Source organism: Lepisosteus oculatus, chromosome 2 (assembly GCF_040954835.1).
Source record: "Lepisosteus oculatus isolate fLepOcu1 chromosome 2, fLepOcu1.hap2, whole genome shotgun sequence".
Taxonomy (NCBI): domain Eukaryota; kingdom Metazoa; phylum Chordata; class Actinopteri; order Semionotiformes; family Lepisosteidae; genus Lepisosteus; species Lepisosteus oculatus.
The window spans coordinates 11,250,084-11,270,001 of record NC_090697.1 but is presented as its reverse complement, the minus strand read 5'-3'; the positions used below and the strand labels follow the sequence as shown (position 1 = coordinate 11,270,001).

General features: G+C 46.0%; 2 protein-coding genes across 3 annotated transcripts in view; one reads left to right on the top strand and one right to left on the bottom strand.

The window, feature by feature from the left end:
* The window catches only part of LOC102683634 (potassium/sodium hyperpolarization-activated cyclic nucleotide-gated channel 1-like), a 32,724-nt gene extending 27,338 nt beyond the window's left edge, over positions 1 to 5,386 (bottom strand). The window contains exons 1-3 of the mRNA XM_015353072.2: positions 4,931 to 5,386; positions 3,213 to 3,405; positions 2,444 to 2,551 (exon numbers count right to left, since the gene is read on the bottom strand). Of these exons, the coding sequence (XP_015208558.2) occupies positions 2,444 to 2,551; positions 3,213 to 3,405; positions 4,931 to 5,256 (627 nt within the window). The 5' untranslated portion in view covers positions 5,257 to 5,386. The remainder of the gene's footprint in view (positions 1 to 2,443; positions 2,552 to 3,212; positions 3,406 to 4,930) is intronic.
* A 1,218-nt stretch (positions 5,387 to 6,604) lies between these two features.
* LOC102683842 (NADPH oxidase 3) lies at positions 6,605 to 18,993 on the top strand. Of its 2 annotated transcripts, XM_069197093.1 has the most exons (14): positions 6,605 to 6,747; positions 7,805 to 7,900; positions 7,993 to 8,103; positions 8,215 to 8,299; positions 8,439 to 8,584; positions 9,109 to 9,290; positions 10,154 to 10,283; positions 11,048 to 11,140; positions 11,503 to 11,753; positions 12,412 to 12,574; positions 12,726 to 12,866; positions 12,955 to 13,079; positions 17,469 to 17,588; positions 18,840 to 18,993. In XM_069197093.1, the coding sequence occupies exons 1-14, from the start codon at positions 6,706 to 6,708 to the stop codon at positions 18,901 to 18,903; spliced, it is 1,749 nt and encodes a 582-aa protein (XP_069053194.1). In that variant the 5' UTR covers positions 6,605 to 6,705; the 3' UTR covers positions 18,904 to 18,993. The 2 variants fall into 2 exon arrangements, with proteins under 2 accessions (XP_069053194.1, XP_069053201.1); XM_069197100.1 differs by lacking the exon at positions 11,048 to 11,140.
* The last annotated feature ends 925 nt before the right edge of the window (positions 18,994 to 19,918 follow it).

Here is a 19,918-nt window from a genome sequence, read left to right as displayed (position 1 = left end):
ACTTTAACAACATTTTTGAATATATGTTGGAAATCATGAAAAATTACAAACAACAAAATATTAATATCATGAGATCCCTAACAGCTTAATTTCAGAAACATAAAACTTTGCAAACATTTACATCAATGAAAATCCAGATTGTATATTAACCTATACATTAAATAACATTAAATAGTTTTTTCTCAAGAAAAGTATGGAATTTTCTGGTGTAGAGTACATTAACACATATCATCTGCTGTGACCCTTCAATATACAGTATACTATATGCAGTATGCCAGAGTTTCTATTTTAGCCTTTAGGACCATTCATTTTTTTAACCATTTTACCATTTGCTAGCCTTATTAGACTGGACAGAAGGAACTTAATTCCTTTAGTGTCCCACTCAAGCCAGCAGCCACATTACCCTGCAACTCACAACTGGCAGCCCACTGAAGCTCAGCAGGTGTGAGCCTGGTCAGTACCTGGATGGGAGACTAAGGTTGCTGCTGGAAGAGGTGTTAGTGGGGCCTGTGGGGGGTGCTCACCCTGCGGTCCATGTGGGACCTAATGTATAGTGACGGGGACCCTATACTGCAAACAGGCGCTGTCCTGAGATGTAAAACTGAGGTCCTGACTCTGTGGTCATTAAAAATCCCAAGGTGTTTCTTGAAAAGAGTAGGGCCAAAATTCCCATTGGCCTTTTCCAATTATGGCCTACTAGTAATCCCAATCTATGAATTGGCTTCATCACTCTGCTCTCCTCCCCAGTGATAGCTGATGTGTGGTGAGTGTTTTGGTGCACTATGGCTGCCGTCGCATCATCCAGGTGGGGAAGTGGTGGAGGGGATCCCTATTACCTGTAAAGCGCTTTGGGTACAGTGTCCAGAAAAGTGCTATATAAGTGTAAGTTATTATTATTATATGTTAAAATAAACAAAAAAGGCTACAAACAAAAGGTTGGGTTTGTGTGTAATGGTGCAAGTTAATATTTAAGAAACACAGCTATAGTGCAGTCAGAAAATATTCACCCTCCCTGACACAACTGCAAATAGTTGTGACCATCAGAATCTTTAATTGAAATTGATTATTTCCTTTCACACTACATACTCAACACATTGTATTTGAAAAAATGATGAAAACCAGAAATATCTTGTTCACTGAAGTATTCGCCTCCTTAAGTCAAAACCTCATAGAAGCACCTTTTGCAGCAGTGACAGGTTTGAGTGCTCTGGGGTTTGTCTGTAGCTTTGCACATCTGGATCAGGAGGTTTTTGCCCATCCTTCCCTGCAGATTTGCTCAAACTCTGCCACGTCGGGTGGGAAATATTGGCGGATATTTTAAACTGGCTTGCAGCTTTGGGCTGGCCTTTGCACGGCATTACGTGTACATTAAGGTTCTTGAATGCAGCAAACCGCAATCTTCTATTCCTTTCACAAACTCCCAGTTGGATCCAAGTCTGGGCCTCGGCTGGGCCTCGGCCACTCAAGGAAATTCATCCTCTCATTCTGAAGCCAGTCTAGTGTTCCTCCGGCTGTCTGCTTGTGGTTGCTGTCCTGTTGGAATGACCAAGGACTTTCTCGTTTAGAAGGACAGCCTGCTCTAGGAAGCGTCTGCATGGTTTTGTATTCTTTCCATTGCCTATTGTTGTATCCCACTGTGCTCCAGGAAACTTTGAACACCCCAGATATGTTTTCATACTCCTCCCCAGATTAACAGCTTCTCACAATTCTATGACAGAGTTGTACGGCTAGTTTCTTGGTATTCATGGTAGAGTTTCTGCTTCATCATAGCAGAGGGAGTGAATACTTATCAAATCAAGACATTTCAGTGTTCCCTGAAGTGTTAAAAGTATCCAGAACTTTCATTCTATGTTGACATTATATGGGAAGTTTTATACATCGGTGACAAAACACCCCATAAAAAGTCATTTCTGTTTGAGTTTGCACCACATCAAATTGTACAAACATCCCAAGGGGGTGAATACTTTGACAAACAGTATGTTACTGTATCTCTTTAAAATGTACTATCTGATGTGGTATGATATGTCACAACAGGTGCCATTGAATCCAGCTTTTTCTTCTCATAAATTACTGTCAGTCTTCAGTCATGACAGCTTGTACTGACAAGTCTAAATGCAGCTAAAATATCAGCCTTTTGAGGCTCCGTGGAGACTAAAATTCCCAAAGATATCACTTTGTTGCATTAGTTTACAAAACTTCTTCACTTGGCTGGGTTGAAATGTGTTAGTGCAGAAAGTCACAGAATTGTCCAAACCTGTTTAAGGTTTAAACCCCCTTTTAAATGTGTATTTAACTGTGTTGCATTTTGTGCTTTGCAAAATAAAAGCACACAATATTTGTGTATTACACACTGTATTTTGGAAAACAGAACTACCTAAATGAACTTCATTCCGTTTTGGTAATCTCAGAATCCTACATGAAAATAACAACTATAAATACTTACAGTGCTAATGAGTAAGCAGTAATCAACAGGTGTTACTGCAAGTAAATCTGGAATGAACCACGATTTAAAGTAACGATTTCTGATCATCTTCTTGTCCAACACAACATTCTGAAAATGATAAAAGCAAAGTATTTAGAATAAGATGGTACTTTATCAAAATGAAACCATCTAAAACTGCTTCTTAAGTTTAGGTTTGTTCCCATTAGAAGCCAATTTTTAATGTTATATTTAAAGCTTCATATAAAAATGTAGACAGTAGTATGTGTTTTGCTTTGCGTATTTGCAAAGTTATTTGTATACTTGAAACTACTTTTGATATTGACCAGCATTTCATATTTACATTCATCTAAATATAAATTGAATAGAGATTTAATTCAACAGCAAGCATTAATTGTTTTAGCACTGAAATGAGTATCTTCATTTGATATGCTAATATTGATTTAAATCCAACCACCTGAAAATCTGTTCCTCCTTACCACAACTCAATTCGTTTTGTAGTGCTGTATTTTGTGTTAGTATACACGCAGTATGCACAGCAGGGCCAAATCCACATAGCATCATTTGATCCTGTTTTACGTCCTTTTAGCTTATAAACTGGCTTGCAGTTTAGGTTTGCATGCGCACTGCATTACCTGTAAGGCACTTGAATGCAATTTCGACTGTATCTTCCAGGAGAGCCTTACTTAACGAACACAAAAACGAGCACCTTCATTTTTAAAACAGAAAAGTCCAACTTTCATTGCGCCTCACAAAAAAAACAACAACTTACATCTGCATCGTCACTTGTATAGCCGATGCAGAAATTTAAACTGAGATCCGAGATGAATATGACGTCCGAAATGACATTGAAGGCGATCCACGCAGCGCTGCTCTGCACTTCTTCCGTGAAGAAGCTGACTCCAAGCGGAATAATTAAGACGTTGATAAAGGTAATAAGGAGCATAAGCACAAGCCAGTATTTTCTGGGATGGGGAAAAGACAAGGATGGATGCATTCAACAATCAAGGAAACTTAATAATTAAGGAAACTTAAAATATATCAACACTAACAAAATCAAAAGGCAAAGGCACGTTGAAAGGCGTGTCTGCAAGCAGTGTAGTACCATTAGATATCCAGATACAGATCGCAAATCTCATACACAATTACGTTAATATACAGGTATTTTGGACCTTTAATTCAACGCTTTTAACACGCTGGGAAATGAACTGTTTGAACAGTCACACTGACCGAGGGGGACGCGGGAAGTGCTGCTCGGACTCATGTACTGTATGTACGCGCTCTCCGACAGATGCATCACACTAACAGGAACTCCAGAGAGCGCCATTCACGGGGCGCTGATCGCTGCAAAACGACTGGAAAGACTGGAAAAGGAGTGGTAAAAGCATGAAAGGGGGGAAAGCCCTGTTTAAACACATCGGGTCGCTCGCAACGAACTGAAGGCAACGTCCTAACTGGAGGGTGGGGATGGGGATGGTGCCGAGGCGGGTACGCAGCTCCGCCCCGACCCGGCCGGTTCGGGTTCGGGTTCGGGCGGATCTGAAGCGGGATGTGACAAGCCGACCCGCATCGGAGGAGACTGAAGACTGCGAGCGGGGATGGCCAACAGTGCTGAAGCCAACTGAAAACGCGTAACATTTGACTGTTGGCTAAGCAGTGATTCAACTTTCTTTTATTCGCAATAACCTATATTGTAGGCTTTGCTTTACACGTCGTAAAGGACCAATTCCCCTGCCGTATGCCTCTGTAATAAACAGCAGAGTCCTCCCCCAACTCCAGCGGTGTTTGTATTATTCCTGAGTGTGTGTACAGTGTGTGTAGTAGGTGAGTTACCTGCTCTGATTCCCACACTAAGTGTACAGTAGGTGAGTTACCTGCTCTGATTCCCACACTAAGTGTACAGTAGGTGAGTTACCTGCTCTGATTCCCACACTAAGTGTACAGTAGGTGAGTTACCTGCTCTGATTCCCACACTAAGTGTACAGTAGGTGAGTTACCTGCTCTGATTCCCACACTAAGTGTACAGTAGGTGAGTTACCTGCTCTGATTCCCACACTGTGTGTAGTAGGTGAGTTACCTGCTCTGATTCCCACACTAAGTGTACAGTAGGTGAGTTACCTGCTCTGATTCCCACACTGTGTGTAGTAGGTGAGTTACCTGCTCTGATTCCCACACTAAGTGTACAGTAGGTGAGTTACTTGCTCTGATTCCCACACTAAGTGTACAGTAGGTGAGTTACCTGCTCTGATTCCCACACTGTGTGTAGTAGGTGAGTTACCTGCTCTGATTCCCACACTGTGTGTAGTAGGTGAGTTACCTGCTCTGATTCCCACACTAAGTGTACAGTAGGTGAGTTACCTGCTCTGATTCCCACACTAAGTGTACAGTAGGTGAGTTACCTGCTCTGATTCCCACACTGTGTGTAGCAGGTGAGTTGCCTGCTCTGATTCCCACACTGTGTGTAGCGGGATGCTTTGCTCCTGTTCCTACCTGAATGAACTGTAGGGGTGAATGACGAATTTCTCCTGACCCTCAGCTCTGTTCTTCTCTTTTTTAACTGCTTCTTCGCTGCCAAAATACGATATGGTAGCTTTGTTCATCTCAGGCATTAAAAGGTAATTGGCCACCTTTTGTTTGGATTTTATTTTACTTTCATCTTTTATTGTCAGCGTAACATCGGCACAAGGCTGGCCGGCCTCCGGCTCCAGAGCACCACCGGCCTTCGGCGTCTCACTTCGACGCTTTTCGGGTACCGCTTTTCCCTGCTTCTCCTTTGGGAGATCGGGTAGTTCCACAGTTTCTGTGTCGTCCTCCATGTTGTTCAAATGTCAGTTATACAGCTACCAAGCCCCACAAAAGACGGAGAATTTATAACAGTTTTACGAACTGTTTGACGAGGATCCAACGGTTGTCATGGTTACATCACCGGCGCCAGCGCCACTTCCCGCTCGTGGAGCTTTGGAATAGTTCGAGACCGAACAGCTCGCGGTCGCAGAGTTCGTGCTCTGTTTTTATCAAAATTATGCAATGCAGAATGTAATGGCTATAAATAACAACATATATAGTATTTGCATTATATGCATTTTCACAATGTTTTTTCTTCAATTTAATGCGAACAAGGCATACTTTTTTATAAATACTTTTTCGTAACTTCTGCCAGTTGGGGATGATGGTGAACCGTTTTATATGAGCGTGGTGTAGAAATTCCGTTGAATAGTGAACGTGCTATTGCAAAGTACTCAATTTATTAGCGCTACAACCTGTGTTATTATTTCGGAGGGCTTTTGGTGCAAGATTAGCCAGCAGCTACTGTATATCACCCTGCAACTCACAACTGGTAGCCCGCTGAAGCTCAGCAGGTGTGAGCTTGGTCAGTACCCAGAAGGCAAACCTGGAAAAGCTAAGGCTGCTGCTGGAGGAGGTGCTAGTCAGTCGGACCAGAGATGTAAAACTGAGGTCCCGACTCTCTGTGGTCATTAAAAATCCCAGGGCGTTTCTCAAAAAGAGTATACATAATACATAGTACAGGCAAATGCTATAGGAAAACTAAAACTGCTAAAGACTTAAGGGCAAAAGTCCACCTTTCGTCAGGACACTGATCCAAAGGCTAAAGCTACACTGGAGTGGCGTGAGGAGAAAATGAATGTACTTGAGTGGTGCAGTCCTGACTTACTGGGAGTCTGTGGAAAGACTTGAAAACCAGTCCATAAGCGATCCCCAAGCCACTTCAGAGAGCTTGAACAAGTCTGCAAAGAACAATGAGCAAAGATTGCCCCAAGTGGGTGTGAAAGAATCGGTAGAGACCTAACCAAAAAGACTTGTTGGCAGTAATTGACGCCCAAGGTGCGACAACCAAATACCAAATTCATGGAAGAGAATACTACTGTATTACCATCAAGATCATTTTTTTTTTCATATTTTACTGACGTTTACTGGAAGTTCCCTCGCCCTTCGAGGTCTGCAGTTCAGGCATTGAGATCTTGAATAGAACGTGAAGTCTAAAAGACGTGTATGGCACTGGACAAATTCCTCACACGGGCTCTTAAAGACGTGGAATTGAAGAGGGCAGAGGAGGTGCTTTCATGTGCTTCCATCAGAGGTTTATTGTGACTGCAAGTCGAGGCATTGGATAGGGTTTATCTGATGGAAGCACAATGGGGCAGGACGTGCCTTTAGAGAGCTCCAGAGCTCCTGGCACTGGTTGCTCCCACCACAGAAGCACACCTGCGTGGCCAGACAGGAGCACACATTGTGAGTCCTCAGGCATGGACTGGGTGGTCAATGAAGGATTGTCCTCTTTCATGGTCGTAAGTGTTGCCTTTGTTCTTGTTTTTAAAAAGTAAGAGTTCGGCGTTTTAAGAATGAACCCCAGCCTGAGTTTACATCAGCAATATTGCCCGTTTCTCTTTTCTGAGGCTTCTGAAGAAAGTCTTTTTTTTTTCGTTTACACAGTTGTAAGGCTCTCAAAACTGTACTGTGATGCTCTTGCTTCATTAATTACGAGATGTGCCTCCTGTTACACGAGCCAGCCTTCCTCTGTCAAGATCAAGAGCAAGCTAATAACAACCACTGTGTCATTAAGTGTCTCCCAGTGCTGTTAAGACCTGTGTTTTAAAAGAATAACACAGCAGTGCTGAATCTTCCTTTTGCTGGAGTTGCAGATAAGGATAGAAATGTGCAAGAATTTATTTGATAGTTAAGGGAAAATTTCACAAGTTGAGATGTCTTAATATTTAGGACTTTTTTCGTATTGTTACAATTTGTGAAAGTGATATGGTCAGTGGCTTTGGTTAAAGGAAAAATGTACCATCAGTACCTGGTACTGTGCTGTTTTATCAAATTACCTTTTATTTCGTAGTCTCCCTGTGTTCATGCTTTGCAGTATTTTGTTTATATTTACATAACTACCCCAAAGCAGTTTTATTTGATCAGAATACAGTAGGGTTGTTATGGAGAGCAATGAAAAGATTTTTTAACATCATTTTAATATTGAATTATCCATGACTGAGGACAATTTGTTTCTTTTGTCAAAGTCTTGTGCCTTGAAGCAAAGTATACTCAACATGTCCTGGAGAAAGTAGTAAAAGGTCAAAGAAGCAAATCAAGTTTAAGTAGGAAAGTTTTTTGTCACATAAATATGCAGTTTTTTAGAAGTATAGTTCTGGGGTGAGTGTAATATTAGTTTAAGAATATTATTAATATATCATTCTGAACTTCTGGCAGGAAGAAAGAACAGTGCAAATTTTGCAGTGGAGCAACTTTGACAGTATATTTTGAAAATTTGACGCTGCGCCTTTCGGTCCGCTTTGCGGCATCGACTCGGTTTCCAAGTCTTCTCTCGGCGTCGCCTCTGCCGTGTTTTAGGTCCTGTGGCTGGGACTGAACGTGCTCCTGTTCGCGACAACCTTCCTCTCCTACAGCGGGGACGAGGCCTACACCTACACCCGGGCCATGCTGGGGGTGAGTACAGCCTCGCACAGCGCCGAGCGAGAGCCCTCGGGGGCGGGTGTAAGGTCGCCGTCAGCTCTCACGGATTTTCCCTGTGCCCGTAGTCTGGCCTGGCCTGGGCCCGCGCCTCTGCGGCCTGCATCAATCTGAACGGCACGGCGATCCTGCTGCCCGTCAGCCGCAATTTCATCTCCTTCCTGCGGGGCTCCTGCGTTGTAAGTGGCACCGCGCGGCCTCTCCTCCTCTTCCCCCCTGGGGGGTCGCGGAAAGCGCCCTTCCGCCCCCTCTCCCTCTTCACCCTTCTCTCCCTGTTCCTCTTCCCCAAGTGTCGCGGAAGAGCTCTGAGGAAGCAGCTGGACAAGAACATCACTTTCCACCGCCTGGTCGCCTACCTCCTAGCCGCGCACTCGGGTAAGGAGGGCCATCCGAGCAGAACGGGGATTGTGCGAACTTTCTGAAGCCTGTCGTGGTCGTGGTCGTGGTCTCCCCCAGAATTCACTGTTCGTTCTCCACGAAGCGACCGTAAGACGGCAAACCTCTCGTTTTGTAGTGGTCCACACTGTGGCACATCTGTCCAACATCGAGAGCTATCACGAGAGTCGGGCAACGGGGGCCGGCGAGCTGCTGCTGAAGCTCTCCAGCCTGGGGGAGACACTCAACGAGACCTTCCTGAACCCAGTGCGCACCTACAATACGGTGAGTGGACTGGAGAGCCCGCATTTCACGATCCCCTCCCCCTTCCCCGTCTGTCTTTATACCATTATAACCCCCCCCCCTGCAGGGAATCAGCTGCGGAGCTTGTCGCTTTGCAGCTTCTGGGAAAACCGGCTAGCGTTTCGTCCCCAAGAGCGACAGTACTGTCTGCACACCCGGTGCTCAGGGTGGGGCTGCTTAGGATGAGGAAGCCGGCGATGCTGTGGATGTAAACAAGCTTTGTTGCCCCTGTCCGGCTTCTGTCCCAACCTTCCAAAATAAACAAGACTTGTGCAGCAGAAATGGCTCTGGATAACTGGTGTGCGAAAGTCAAAGCACAGTGGAAAAATAGCAGGAGATTTCATTTTCGGATTTAGATCTAACGAGTAATCTTTGTGAAGGCCTGGGAACCTATAATCAATAATAACATTCCTATGTGAAATAAATGATGTTTGACTTAATTTCACTGTGAGAGGTGCTTCAATTTCTTTCCCCGTCTGACTTCATTTCTGTGTTTTGTTTCCTAGACTCCTATTAAAGAAGTGATGACAAATATATCTGGAATCTCTGGATTGGTTATTGCTGTAGTTCTGGTCCTCATGGCGACTTCGTCAACTGAGCTCGTTAGACGATCGTCCTATGAGCTGTTCTGGTTGACTCATCACCTCTTTGTTGTGTTTTTCATTGGACTTGTCGTCCATGGCACGGGGTAAGAGTCCACAACAGAGAAGCTTTTGTTTTAGGAGTAATACCTGGAGAGGACTTGTGTAAATGGAATTATTTCGTGTTTGCTCAAATTAAAATGATAAAAACATTGGTATTTCATGCTGGCGGCGCAGTGGTTAGCATTGGTGCCTCACAGCGCTGGGGCCCCGTGTACAGTTCCTGGGGTGCTGTCTGTGTGGAGTTTGCATGTTCTCCACGTGTTTGTGTGGGGCTCCTCCCACAGTCAGGAGACATACTGGTAGGTCAGTTGGCTTCTGGGAGAATTGTGAGTGTGTGCCCTGCACTGTACTGGTGTCCTGTCCTGCCTGTTGCTTTCTGAGATCTGACTCCAAGGCCACCCTGTTTTGGACAAAGTGGTCAGGAATTGGTATTTCATACTGTACATTTCAGCTTAGTCTTTATCCCAGTTTTGTTGGCGATGTGCAATAGCAGACCGGGGGAGGTCAAGAAGCAGGAGCCTCAGTCTTGCTCCACGTGGGACAGAATAGACACCGCAGCGTATCCAGTCCACCTGCCAGTGTGTCTCTGGGAGGAGGCAGGAAACCAAACATGCAGACTCCACACAGAGAGTGCCCCAGCCCGGAAACAAACCCAGGAGGCTCGAGCTGCGGGGCAGCAAGGTTAATCCCTTCCCTGCTGGGAGTCCTCTGCGCTCCAGAAAATGTAAAGAGTTTTCCTCAGGAAAAACCAGCACAGGTAATGACAAGAATGTCTTCCTCTTCAGCTGGACACAAGAAGGAAGCGATTTTTCTGACTGCTGGCTGCAGGGTATGGGACGAGCTGTGTACAGTGGGGCTGAAATACCTGCTTCTTTCTTCTTTGTCTGTTTTTCCCCCTGTATGTCAGTCAAATTGTCCGGGGACAGACCAGAGAGAGCCTCTCAAGCCACAATGTGTCCTACTGCCGGGACCATGTGGATGAGTGGGGGAACGTCACCCAGTGTCCGGTGCCACGCTTCGCCGGGAACAGTCCCGCGGTGAGGCAGCCGGCTCGTGTTGCGTTTTGGTATAGGTATAGGTATTTGGTATAGGGGGCCGTCGTGCGGAGCGGGCCGCAGCGGGGTCCTGATCTCAGAACTCTCGCACTGAGGGTGACGTGCAGCCTGAGAACCGTGGTGTCACGAAAAGCTCGTGACATTTGTGGATAACGGTGGGGGGGGGAGGGCTTCAGCCAAGGAGCGAGTCGAGCTGCTGGCGAAAAAGAAACGTTGGAAGAGAAGGAATCATGTCAAGAACACGAGAAAGGTCACAGACCCAAGGAGCCTGTTTGGCCCATCTGGTCCAATTGGGAGATGGTAGTCTGTCCATTTTTTTTTATTACAGATGACATGACCTCTATGAGTTAAGGAACAAGTAAAGGTGTATTCCCTGGTGAAAAGAGAAGAAAAGAAACACAACATTTCGTCTGTGGAGCCTTCTTCGGGCGTGAGCCCAAGTTGTGTTTCTTTTCTTCTCTTTTCCGCGGGGAAGAAACCTTGACTTGTTCCTTTGCAGCCTCCGCATGCTGACGCAGCTCCCTACCCGAACTACTCTATGGGTTTTGCCATCTAACTGCATTCAATAACATACTGTAAGCTGAACACTTATTTCCTCTTCTTGCAAAGTGCCTCCAGAAGACTCTCCAGCATGCAGGAATAATTCTAGGAAACAAGTTATTGTAAGATATTAAAAGCACTGAAACGAAACTCCAGCCGTTCCTGTTCTGCAGTGCTTATTAATCTCTCTGTGTGACCTTTTTCAGTCCTGGAAGTGGGTTGTAGCTCCCTTTCTTCTTTTCCTCTGTGAAAGGAGCATACGAGTCTACCGATCCCTGCAGCCAGTCACTGTAACAAAAGTAAGGGATTTCAGCTCGTATTTGTATAATATCTGTAGAGTTTTTTGTTCGTACTTGTAGAGTTAATATCTATTGCTTGATCTACGGGAAAATCGATATTAATAAACTAACAAATGTCCATTGAATAACAATAACAACATATCATACTGTGTCTGAACTATTCAGATCATAAGCTATACCTGCTCCATTTTAATTGAGCTTTCTTACGTTTTAGAAACGGGGATACTTTAGTCATTACATGTACAGTATGCATCCCGTCTGGTAGCCCCCAGTAGAGCTGGCGGCCTGGCGTGTAAGCCCGCAGAGCAGTCCGAGAGCGGAATTCACCGATACGTTAACACTCGGCTTGGTTTGAACCCCAGGTGGTGGCTCACCCTTCGCACGTCCTTGAGCTGCAGATGAGAAAGGACGGTTTTAAGATGGAGCCGGGGCAGTACGTCTTTCTGCAGTGCCCGGCGATATCCCGCTTAGAATGGCACCCTTTCACCCTGACGTCTGCTCCGGAGGAGGACTACTTCAGCGTGCACGTCCGTCTGAAGGGAGACTGGACCGAAGCCCTGCGCGCCGCCTTCGTGGATCACAGGCGGTCCACAGGCTTTCCTCAGCTACCACGGCAAGTCTGCTCAAAGCTCACGCTGTCTCGCTTTGGGGGTCGCACCGAGAGCACGCCCCCATTTTTAAGGATGCCTGGCAAATGTTTGTGCAAACATTTATATGGGACTGGGTTTGTTTGGGCTTCCGTTAGACCTCAAGTTCCCTACAGGGTAGGAGACGGAAGTGAATGATTTAAAAGTGGAAAGAAAACAAATTTCACAGGACATAGTCAATACAGTTGGTGCCTCACAAGGTAATACTACAGTATGTATAGTCTTTTATTGCGTATGTACAGCTGAACTTTTGCTGCATTAGGAAGAGTCATGTGTTCTTATTGAAACACTTTAGGTTTCAATAGTCAATACAGGTGGTGAATGACAGCCATTTTTTCCTGTCACTTATCATTTTTTAATACAGGGCTGTTAAAAGGATTTTGGAGATTTTGAAACTGGAAACTCGGACGGAAATAAAAAAAAAACATGGACATTTAAGTAACCTTAAAATGCTCTTATTTGAAAGAATCCTTTTGAAATGACCTATTCTGTCTCAAAACATAATGGCAAATAAAGAAAATATGACCTTCTTAGAAAAAAAAGGATGAGGTGATCGAAGTCCTGTGGTGTTGTCGTGATGTCACGTGTGCTCTTCTGCTGACTGTGCTGTGCTGATTCTCGCAGAATGGCTGTCGACGGTCCATTCGGCTCGGCCAGTAGCGATGTGTTCCGGTACAGGGTCAGCGTTTGCATTGGAGCTGGGATAGGAGTGACCCCTTTCGCATCGGTTTTGAAGTCCCTCTGGTACAAATCATGCAACCCCTCCACGCCCATAAAACTTCAGAAGGTAATCTGTTCTCAGGACACGGCTTTTGTAATTGTGCCCACCTTACTGGAGAAGAATAGCCGTGTTTCACGCGTGTTATGTTTCTCAGTGTACAGCACCATGCATTCGCTTCTGTTTAAGGGACGGATTCTTTTTTTTTTGTCGCTGCCAGCTGTATTTTTTCTGGCTTTGCCGCGACACCTCAGCCTTTGAGTGGTTCTCCGACCTGCTGTTCTCGCTGGAGACCCGGCTGGCGGGGAAAGACCGCCTCCTGAGCTTCCACATTTTCCTCACCGGCTGGGATGAGGCTCAGGTGAGAGCTGAAACCGGGCGCCCGCCTCCCCCTGGCTTGCCGGTGTTTGCCAGCTCTGTCAAAAGTTGGTTTCGTTTTGTTTGGGTAGGCCTACCACATAGGCCTGCACTGCGAAAACCACAGAGACGTCGTCACGGGCTTCAGGGAGAAGACCTTCTACGGCCGGCCGGACTGGGACCGGGAGTTCAGGAGCATCGCGGACGCTCACCCGCGGTAAGCAGACACATGCTCTCCGGGACTGGGAGTCTCCTGAACGCAGGTGGGCTAGATAGGGCCAACTCCAAGGGCACGAGCGGTTTCCCACTGTTGAACAGTGTGGGAGTGGGCGGTGAAAAGCCGGCGCCCCTCACTGAGGGACGGAAGCACCGGTGTGAGGTTAGCAAGAACCGAAAATAACACAAAAAAGTGAACAAAAGGCAAAAAGAAAGGTGTACCGCCGTGCCACGCAGTATCCAGGCTGGACTTATCCTATTTAACGCAGTCCAGCCTGGGAAAAATCTAGAATCGCTAGCACAGCTGTAGCCAGACTGGACTTTTAACGGGGTTCGGTCTGGGAGAGCAGGGTGCGCAAGTCCAAAACAGAATAAAAACTCAGTGTGTGAAAAAGGACCGCCTGCCCCTGTAGAGATATGTAAAGGGACAGGCGAAAAGAAAAGAAAAAGAAAAATAACGCCCCTCTGGGACTGCCGGTGAAAAGGTCCTCCCCTTGCGGGGTGGCCCTGCTCGTCCCTTTGCGGGGTGTCCTGTGTGCTTTTCTAGAGCCCTCACAGCTGTGGCTCGCCCTCAAGCAGCCAGGACAGCTGGGACTGCAAAAGCGAGGCGCCGCCCTTCCTCCAGGGCTCCGCCTCCACACTGGACACGCCCCCGCGTCGTGCCACAAGGGGTTGGGAAGCATCTGCACGTTTGTTCGGTCTGACCTGGATTCCTTTCTCCAGATTTTTAGGAACATTCACGGAGCTGGAAAGGTTAGCAGTGGAGAGCAGTCTGGTAAAGCACTAAGCTGTTATTTGTAAACACATTTAGGCACACCGTCCTTAACACCCCCATACAATCTCTGGTATAGAAGACATAAATATATGAAATATGTTTGTTTATATTTCATTGGGGTTCATGTTTTTTCTTTTGTATTTTCTTTATGTGAAGTACCTTTAAACTGACCAACACAATGCAGCTAATTAAGAGACAAGGGGGGTTTCACTCTATGTCACTGCTCTTCTGAGAGTTTTGACTCATCACTCTCACAGGCGGAGTTTACAGGTGTTACTGTTTAACTAGAATTTCAGCCCTCCATTTTATTTAGTGATACATGTCTATATGGTTGCACATTTATTTTGTCTGTTCCTAAATAAGATAGTATTTAAATAATGATGAAGCAACATCCTATATTCAAAGAACAATGAAAAAGTTCAAATTAGATCTGGTGAAAATTACTATGAATGGGAATTGAATTTTAAGGAGAGGCATGTTTCTGTAAAATAAAGACTGGAAATGCTCCTGATGATTCTACTAAATGAGCACTGTGCACCGTACAGGTCCAGTGTGCATGGGCATTTAAGATGTACAGTACTGTCTGAAAAGAGTACAGGAATATGTGAGCAAAATGAGAAAATCACTCTCTGACAAATGGTAAGGACAATGTATACTCATAGTTTTAAAATGTAAAACTTTGTCCGTGTTCCTAGCACAGTGATCCTTATGCATGAGCCTGGAGAACCACAGTCCTGTATTTTTTATCATCTCCTGAATGATAATAAAACTTGTTATTAATGCGGATGACGTCAAATCGAGTGCATGGACAAACTCATTAAAAGGTGATTAAAAGTGAGTGTATCCTCCTAAATGTGTATTTCGAGGATGTGAAGCTGGTCTAGACTGACAGTTCAGTCCCTCTCACTGACAGAGAGCAATTGCTTTCACATCAGCTCAGCTTCACCGATCGTGACATGCACCAAACGACAGCTGCTGACTGCGGCGTGCTTGAAGGCTGATGAATGCATTCAGTAACATGGAACTGCACCTGGTCTGGAAGAACAATTCAGCCACTGTTTTGCTACAGTCACAGGGGGATTCTCTAAGAGAGAAGTTCTGCTCTTGGCAGTAAAGGAATACCTGAGCATCGTCGGTGCCTGGCATTTCAAATAACCCGTACTGTACAGTATCTCTTCTGGCTGACACATCAAAAGTATTAGTCTGTGTTTAATAAACAGAACAATCGTGACACTTCATTTCATGGTAACGAACCTAACATTAGTATGGTAGACAGAGAAACATACACAGATGAAAAGCAGGATTGTCTAAATAAAAGTTTTATTAGAATTAGTTCCTGCATAAAAATATGACTATATTAGGGCATAAAAGAACAATAAAAAATACGTTTTGCATTGAACATGTGTATATTGCATTTACCAGTGCAATATACCAGTGTATATTGCATTTACTCTAGAGGGCGCTCTGACCTTTTTTGTGTTAAGTTCATCGTCACGTTCACCTGCCCCCTTGTTCCACTCTTTATTGAAACCCGGTGCTCCAGAACCTCGGCGCTCTGCACTGGAAGACGGACGCCTTGAGGCCCGCCTAGCTTCAAGTCGCCCTGCATCCGCAACTTGAAGGCTCAGGCTTCCGATCGGCGTCCTGACCAGCTGAGTCCAGGGCTCGGAGCGCCTGGCCTCATCACTCTATTTTTAACTTTCTTGTTCCTGGTTCCATGTCCCCTTTCCTTGTTTTTATTCTTGTCTTCGTTTTGGATGGACCTCCCGGTTTTGGACTATGGACTGCGCCCCAGTTTCCCTTTTGGACTTCCTTGGACTTGTTTGCCAGCATTCCCCCCTTGCACCTGGATTCCCTGTCGGCACCGCCCCCTGTTCGCCATCCCTTCCAGTCCTCTCCTAACCATGTTTATACCGTCTGCACAGGGTCCTAAACTACGCTTGGTTACACATTAGAAATGAAAGTCTCTTGTGACTTGAAAGCACAATATGCTGCTTTGACATCAAGACCGCGAAATAAAGTAAGAGTAACTTGCACAGTAACATTGGTCCTGGAGATCCCCGATATAGTTAGTCTTAAAGATCACCTGCTTTTAAAGACAGTATCTGGAAGCTATTGAATGAATCAATTTGTTTATCTGTTCAATTAAGAAAACTGGTGCTTGAGGGCTGGAGAGTACCTAGATTTAGTCCTACATGACCTCTGAATTACTTCATTTAACAAATCACCTGCTTAATCGATTAACAATGAAATTGTTCTTTATCTTTAGAAATGGGTGATTTAATGGTAACATACACAATCTGCAGGATTGGAAATTTCCAGGATCAGGGGTTGGAGATCCCTGCGGTAAATGATATAGTATTTAAAATTTACTTTTCAAAGAGGATTGGTATAGCACTGTAGTGATTGTTGGTCTCAGCTGGATTCCTCTTTATTCAATGAAGATTGTCCTTATCTCCACTTCAGCTGCACTGGGTGACCAGAAATGACTCACACATGTACACAACCTGAAGGAGAATGTACTGTAAGGGCCATGGTGCTGTAACTCTAATATTGTCCGGACTGGGGTGGGGAACTGGGCCAGCCGCAGAGGAAGCAGGAAAGGCTAAAGAAAAGGTCAAGGAAAAGTGGTATTAACCTCTGATTGCTCAAGACAGTTTAATATCAGTGTGTAACAAGCTTTTTAAGGAAGTGGAATTCGTGGAAGAGAGATTTCTGGAGATGGGTTGCCCGGGCTTCAGCAATGTGACGTTGCGCGACGTCGCATGATTTAGCGTAACTTGGATTGACGTAGCGTGACGTAGCATGACCTGGTGTGGCCTGGCGTGGCGTGGCATGACCTGGTGTGACCTGGCGTGGCGTGGCATGACCTGGTGTGGCGCGGCGTGGCGTGGCATGACCTGGTGTGACCTGGCGTGGCGTGGCATGACCTGGTGTGGCGCGGCGTGGCGTGGCATGACCTGGTGTGACCTGGCGTGGCGTGGCATGACCTGGTGTGGCGCGGCGTGGCGTGGCATGACCTGGTGTGGCCTGGCGTGGCGTGGCATGACCTGGTGTGGCGCGGCGTGGCGTGGCATGACCTGGTGTGACCTGGCGTGGCGTGGCATGACCTGGTGTGACCTGGCGTGGCGTGGCATGACCTGGTGTGGCGCGGCGTGGCGTGGCATGACCTGGTGTGACCTGGCGTGGCGTGGCATGACCTGGTGTGGCGCGGCGTGGCGTGGCATGACCTGGTGTGGCCTGGCGTGGCGTGGCATGACCTGGTGTGGCGCGGCGTGGCGTGGCATGACCTGGTGTGACCTGGCGTGGCGTGGCATGACCTGGTGTGACCTGGCGTGGCGTGGCATGACCTGGTGTGGCGCGGCGTGGCGTGGCATGACCTGGTGTGACCTGGCGTGGCGTGGCATGACCTGGTGTGACCTGGCGTGGCATGACCTGGTGTGACCTGGCGTGGCGTGGCATGACCTGGTGTGACCTGGCGTGGCGTGGCATGACCTGGTGTGACCTGGCGTGGCGTGGCATGACCTGGTGTGACCTGGCGTGGCATGCTGAGGCGCGGTGATTCCCAGTGCAGTGTGGTTCCTCTGATGCTCTCCTCCTCCTCCTCCCCCACAGCAGGACCATCGGAGTGTTCTTCTGTGGGCCCAAGCCCCTCTCCAGGATCATCCGCAGGATGTGCAACTACCACTCCTCCCCCGACCCCCGGGGCGTGCACTTCCACTTCAACAAGGAGAGGTACTAGCCAGCCGGCTGGTGCAGGCCTTGTGCTCCCGACTGAGCGACGGTATTACCCCTCCGGTGGGTGCGCGGGTCCCTGGAGAAGACAGCGCAAACCCTCAAATGAATGGGGAACTGCAAGGCCATTTTTAGACTTCGGGGTGAGAAAGAGTCAGCAGTGCCGAGTGCATTTCCAACCACACTGAAATGTAAAAGTGAAATGTACACAGTAACTTGTAAAACCTCCAATTCACGTCACAAAATAGATGAAATTCCCAGCTATGCGCAGCGCCGTCCTGCGATTCAGAAGGAGGCAACAAAACGTTCGGTGAGGTGAGCAGGCTTGTGAATACAACTCTTTCAATCCAATAGGAACATTGCTCTCGACTTCCAGATGGTTTTGCTGATAAATAGAACTTACTTGTTAACTCGTTGCCCGCAGATCCCATTGGAAACTTTCTATGGTGAAATATCTGCTGCGCGACCCGTATTTGCTCTTACATCAAATTCCATTAGTCGTTACGGTGACTAGTGAGCAGGAAGGGCTGCTTCACGTCACAATTCGTGGGAACTCGAACGCGAGTTGGCGACAACATGGCGACTAACGGTACTTTCCCAGAGTTCACGATTTTGTGCTTATTGTAGAATGGGTAAATTTCTTCTAATAACATGAATGAATTTTTTTTTTGTACCCGAGTTGTAATAACCAGTCTGAGAAATTGGGACTGCGGTTCGCCTCTAACTCACACGTGCACAGGGGACTGGGCCAGGGCCTGACCGGGAGAAAACGAGATCAATTTGTTGCCGTGCAGCTCAGGGAGAAAGCTGTTTCGCTTGTTCTCTGCGTGTTACTGCCATGGCGGTGGAAATCGCATTCTGTTTTTTATTAGAGCCCACATCCCGTTGCCTAAAAAAAGCATATAATAAAAGAACTCAATATCCCCCCCCCGAGCAACTGCTGTAATTCCTCTTTGAGCTGCTCATTGCCATCCATAAAGAATTTATTAGCATGTCTTTGCTCGTGCTCCAGACGAAGAGGCAGGGACATCAGTTTCGAAAGTTGCTGTCATTTTTTAGAGGAAATCCTAACACTCCTGAAAAATAGGTTGCCTATTTTTGAGATGCAGGAGGATGCTGCTTTCCGTGACTCTCATATTTGTTGAATCTAATGAGCAAAAACCAAGAAAAAAAAAGAAAATAAATACGCTGTTTTGCATCACTTTATATAAGCTTGTGAAAATAGTAATTGTGTATTTAAAATATTTTCAGATTAGTATCTCAGGCCTTGCGACCTTTGGAATCCAGCCAGTACGAAACACAAGGAGCAAGATAGAAGAACGTATCATTTGAATGAGCTTGTAAAGAGTTCTTGCATTGTTTTTTTCTTTCTCCATTATATTTGATTAAAATGCGTGAAATGGTTTATTTTTCTCTTGCATTTCATGAGTTCAGTTCACATCTCTCTTGTATACAATCCCCCGCACAAATGCAGATGTTCAAAAGGAATGCTCTGCAAGCCTGCTCTCCTCTCCGTGGAGAGTCCAGCAGGCAGGTACTGTGGGGCTGATCTCCTTCGCGGAGGTTGTGAGCAGGCCAGGCAGGACTGCACTGGGCCTGTGTCAGCACAGGTTTAGGTTGGTGACGTCTTCAGATCTGACCTCTACACACACACAAAATATATCAAAACATGCACTGCCCTACAATAGTATTCAGATGCTTCCTTTGGTACCCCGTTTTATGAGATCACAATGTGAGGCAGATACATTTTTTTATTTTTTTTCCCTACACATTTATTTTAAACTTAATATTTATTCAAAACCTGGAAGTTCGAGCTGAAGACTGATAAGCCTTCTGAGGGTAAAATTAAGTTACAGTAAATGTAAGCAAAAACTAAAGAGAAACAAATGAAACCTGTTGATTGCATAAGTATGCAATAAGCATAAGCAGTTACAGGCATAAGTTGATTTTGGTTCATCTCCACCAATTTTACACACCGGTCTGGTGCCAATTTGAGCTCATTCTTATTAGCAGATTTGCTCAAACTCTCTCACTTTGTTTGGGGATCACTTATTGACAGCAATTTTCGAATCTTTCCACAGATTCGGCCACTCAAGAACAATCATTTTCATATTTTTAAGCCACTCCAGGGTACCTTGGCCTTGTGCTTTTGGATCATTCTGTCGCTGAATGCTAAATATTTTCGCCAAGCTTTGAAGCTTTAAAGCAACCAAGTGTGACAATTTTGCAAAGGTCTGAATACTTTTGGCAAGGCGTTGTAAATCATTGTTTTGTCTTTGTGCATTGAAAACTAAAATAGCGGTAATCTGAAAAATCAGCAACACCCATCC

What these genes read in the sequence shown, in the direction of transcription:
- LOC102683842 (XM_069197093.1), top strand. Translation starts at nt 6,706, where the DNA reads ATGGACTGGGTGGTCAATGAAGGATTGTCCTCTTTCATGGTC. An exon ending in TCCTGCGGGGCTCCTGCGTT is followed by an intron (nt 8,104 to 8,214) that starts GTAAGTGGCACC and finishes CTCTTCCCCAAG; the next exon opens with TGTCGCGGAAGAGCTCTGAG. An exon ending in AGCCAGTCACTGTAACAAAA is followed by an intron (nt 11,141 to 11,502) that starts GTAAGGGATTTC and finishes TTTGAACCCCAG; the next exon opens with GTGGTGGCTCACCCTTCGCA.